This window comes from Cololabis saira, chromosome 21 (assembly GCF_033807715.1).
Source record: "Cololabis saira isolate AMF1-May2022 chromosome 21, fColSai1.1, whole genome shotgun sequence".
Classification (NCBI taxonomy): Eukaryota; Metazoa; Chordata; class Actinopteri; order Beloniformes; family Belonidae; genus Cololabis; species Cololabis saira.
Genome location: NC_084607.1, coordinates 29,212,405 through 29,215,299, shown reverse-complemented (window position 1 = coordinate 29,215,299; position 2,895 = coordinate 29,212,405). Strand labels below are relative to the sequence as shown.

Sequence of the window (2,895 nt, the reverse complement as noted above, 5' to 3'; positions counted from 1 at the left end):
TCTGGCTACACTCTCCCCCTATTACTACTCTGCAGTCACAAACCTTCACATTACATCCTCTTCACAAGATGTAGTCAACCTGTGTGCTCCTACCTCCACTCTTAGAAGTGACCCTATGTTTCTGCCTCTTCTGGAAGAAAGGTTTCCCTACAGCCATCTCCATCCTTTTTGCAAAGTCTACCACCATCTGTCCCTATCTGCATTCCAGTCCAAACCCGCATTCACATTGCTATAAGGGCTCCGAGCGAAAATGAACTTGTCTATGTGAACCGTAAAAATTCGCATTCAATAAATGTACAAGTCATTTGTGCCTCAAACATGGTTCTGACAAATTTAGTGGCACGGTAGCTCGACACATGACTCATTCATCCTGACGCACAGCAGTGTAGGAAACAGACTACAGGCAGTCGCTGCGCATGATCAGCAGGCTCATTTATATGCAAAAACAGTCATGAAGTACTTTGCATTGCCCATTCATGGTAGAAAGTGGGCGTGTAAAGGGCGGGATTTGAGGCGACTTCACCTGCGCAACCTTCCAGGTGGACTGTGATTTATAAAGAGAACATTGCGTGCAGGTGTGTGTGCACGCAGTTTTATAAATCAGGATTTTTTTGTGCGCACGCCATTTTCGGCTTTTGAGCGCACGTAAACTTTTAGTATGAATCTTACGCACTCTTTTATAAATGAAGCCCCTGGTTACTAAACCTGCCCATCACTTCCTTATCACCTATGTTGTCTCCCCCAACATGTCTCCTCCAATCGCCACTATCTCACCACTGGGTATACGCTCCATCACTTCATCACACGGTATATCCACCTTTGTCCTCTGCATCATGTCAGCTGAGTTTCTAGCTGTAGCTTTCTAGCTATACCTGTCAAAATCGTTACATTCAAAGGTCCTACTCTGTCTCAGACACTTGCCTTTCCTCTTCTTTCTATGCCTTTGGACATGCCTTCCTCCTCTCCTCCTTTTTCGGCCCACAGTAACCCAATTTCCATCAACACCCTGCAGGTTAACAGCACTGGTGTCAGTTGTTGTAACCGGGGCCTCGACCACTCTGGTATGGAAATCAGATTCATGACCTGCATCATTGTTTATTCTGCGTAAGTTTGACGTCAGATGCCTTTCCTGACTCTCTGCATTTATCTGGGCTTGGGACCGGCACAAGGAAGACACTGGCATGTGCTCCCCTTACGCTGCATTGTTCAGATAAAAATTCAGTAGATGTAAAAGTTCATGTGTTTTCAAAAAGTAACAAGAAGAGTGAGAATCTTGTGCACAAGAAGACACAAAAGGTATTTAAAGGCCGTTTATTATTCACAGTTTTTGTAGCAGCAAAGAATGTATATAAAGTGCAAATTCTTATTCATGTATAAACAGTAAAAATAAGGTTACCAAGAGAGAGTTTCTATAAACCAAGGACAATAACAAATATTTACAAATAATATATGTCATTTTCTTCTTTTTCTTATCTTTCTTTATGCAGCTAAATCAATTTCATGTCACTTGCAAGTCCCATTGTCTTTTTTTCAAGTGTGTCGCTGCAGTTCTTTCTTCTTCATCCTCTGTTTTATGATAAACACGGTTACATGTAAAAGTTTATAAAGTTTCAAATGAGGTCAGAGTTGACAGGTGTCAAATGCAGTCAAAATTGACTGCAATTAACTCACTTTTCTCTTTATGTGACCTCACCTGAATAGCTAAAGTTAGAAACATGATTGTTTACATGAGTTTAGGGAACAAAAGTAGCCATCTTTTCCCAGGTGCCTCTTCTGGTGTCCAGCCAGCTGCTAGAAGCGAGAGGCTGGATTGTCTCGTCATCACCGGACAGCCTCTCATCTCCATCCTCTAAGCTGCTATTCCCATCACTGTATCGTTTCAGGCCGGTGTTGTTCTCTTCCTTATTCATGCCGTGGCAGAGTTTGCAGATCCTCAGCTGTTTAGTGGGGTGCATGTGATGTATGACCGCTCGCTGCTTGGAGCACTGGTTGCAAACCAAAAAGCCACACTTTCTGCAGTGGTGTCGACGGACGGTGGCGGTGAACTTGCAGAAGCAGCGCATGCATTTCTGGGCTGCACGGTCAGGAATCCAGGAAACAGCAAAGACGGCGCTCGGCTTGCAACTGCCGTCCTGCACCAGGCGGCTCTGGCAGTCGCTGATGTGCTTCATCCAGGCCTGCTTCTCCTCGTATGACTGAGCCGCCACAATAAAGGACTTGAAAGGTGTGGAGATCAACCACTGGTGCTTGAATCTGACCCCGTCCTCCATGTCCTCCAGCTTCAAATCCTCTGAAAATACATAGAAATGATAGAAAAGCCTTAATCAGAGAGCTTTGCGGTGTCTAAAATTATTCAGTCTACAGTGATTAACAAAGAGATTTCTCTGTCTAATATTATTATCACTAAAAGTTGGTTTGTGGAAACTGGTCGATGACAGTCATTCCAAACTTCATTTTGTGTTTACACAAATATTTAGCAGAAATCAGTTCAGCACAATGACAGTTAAATCATTTTGTCAACAAAGCATGTTTTCTATTGACTCATCAATCATAACAACTGACTTCAGGACAGGGAGACGATCTCCTCACCTAAAGGGATGATCTTCTGGTTTTTGTACCAGCGGTCGTTCATGATGATGCTGCCGTACACCAGAACATCGTTGAAGAGAAAGAAGGCCTTGCGTTCCCACTTCTTGCGACCCTGCTTCATCAGGATGCCCTCTCCCATCAGAACCCGACTCGATCTGGACAAGGGCGTCCCCGATGGACCGAAAGTATTTTCCACTTCTTGGATACGCTTCTGATTGTTCCTCTCAAATGTGAGCTGATCCATCGTGGTGACTGAAGCAGCAGGAGAGTTGACTTGCAGTTGCAGTGAGTGTGGAGTCCTTAATA

General features: G+C 44.1%; 1 protein-coding gene across 1 annotated transcript; it reads right to left on the bottom strand.

Moving 5' to 3' along the window:
* Window positions 1-1,298: 1,298 nt before the first annotated feature.
* Window positions 1,299-2,895, bottom strand: LOC133421967 (pleckstrin homology domain-containing family F member 1-like). Its single transcript, XM_061711785.1, has 2 exons — window positions 2,590-2,895; window positions 1,299-2,290 (listed from the first exon to the last, which is right to left on the bottom strand). Exons 1-2 carry the CDS (start codon window positions 2,831-2,833, stop codon window positions 1,734-1,736), a joined length of 801 nt encoding a protein of 266 aa, XP_061567769.1. The 5' UTR covers window positions 2,834-2,895; the 3' UTR covers window positions 1,299-1,733.

What these genes read in the sequence shown, in the direction of transcription:
- LOC133421967 (XM_061711785.1), bottom strand. Translation starts at nt 2,833, where the DNA reads ATGGATCAGCTCACATTTGAGAGGAACAATCAGAAGCGTATCCAAGAA. An exon ending in CCAGAAGATCATCCCTTTAG is followed by an intron (nt 2,291 to 2,589) that starts GTGAGGAGATCG and finishes ATGTATTTTCAG; the next exon opens with AGGATTTGAAGCTGGAGGAC.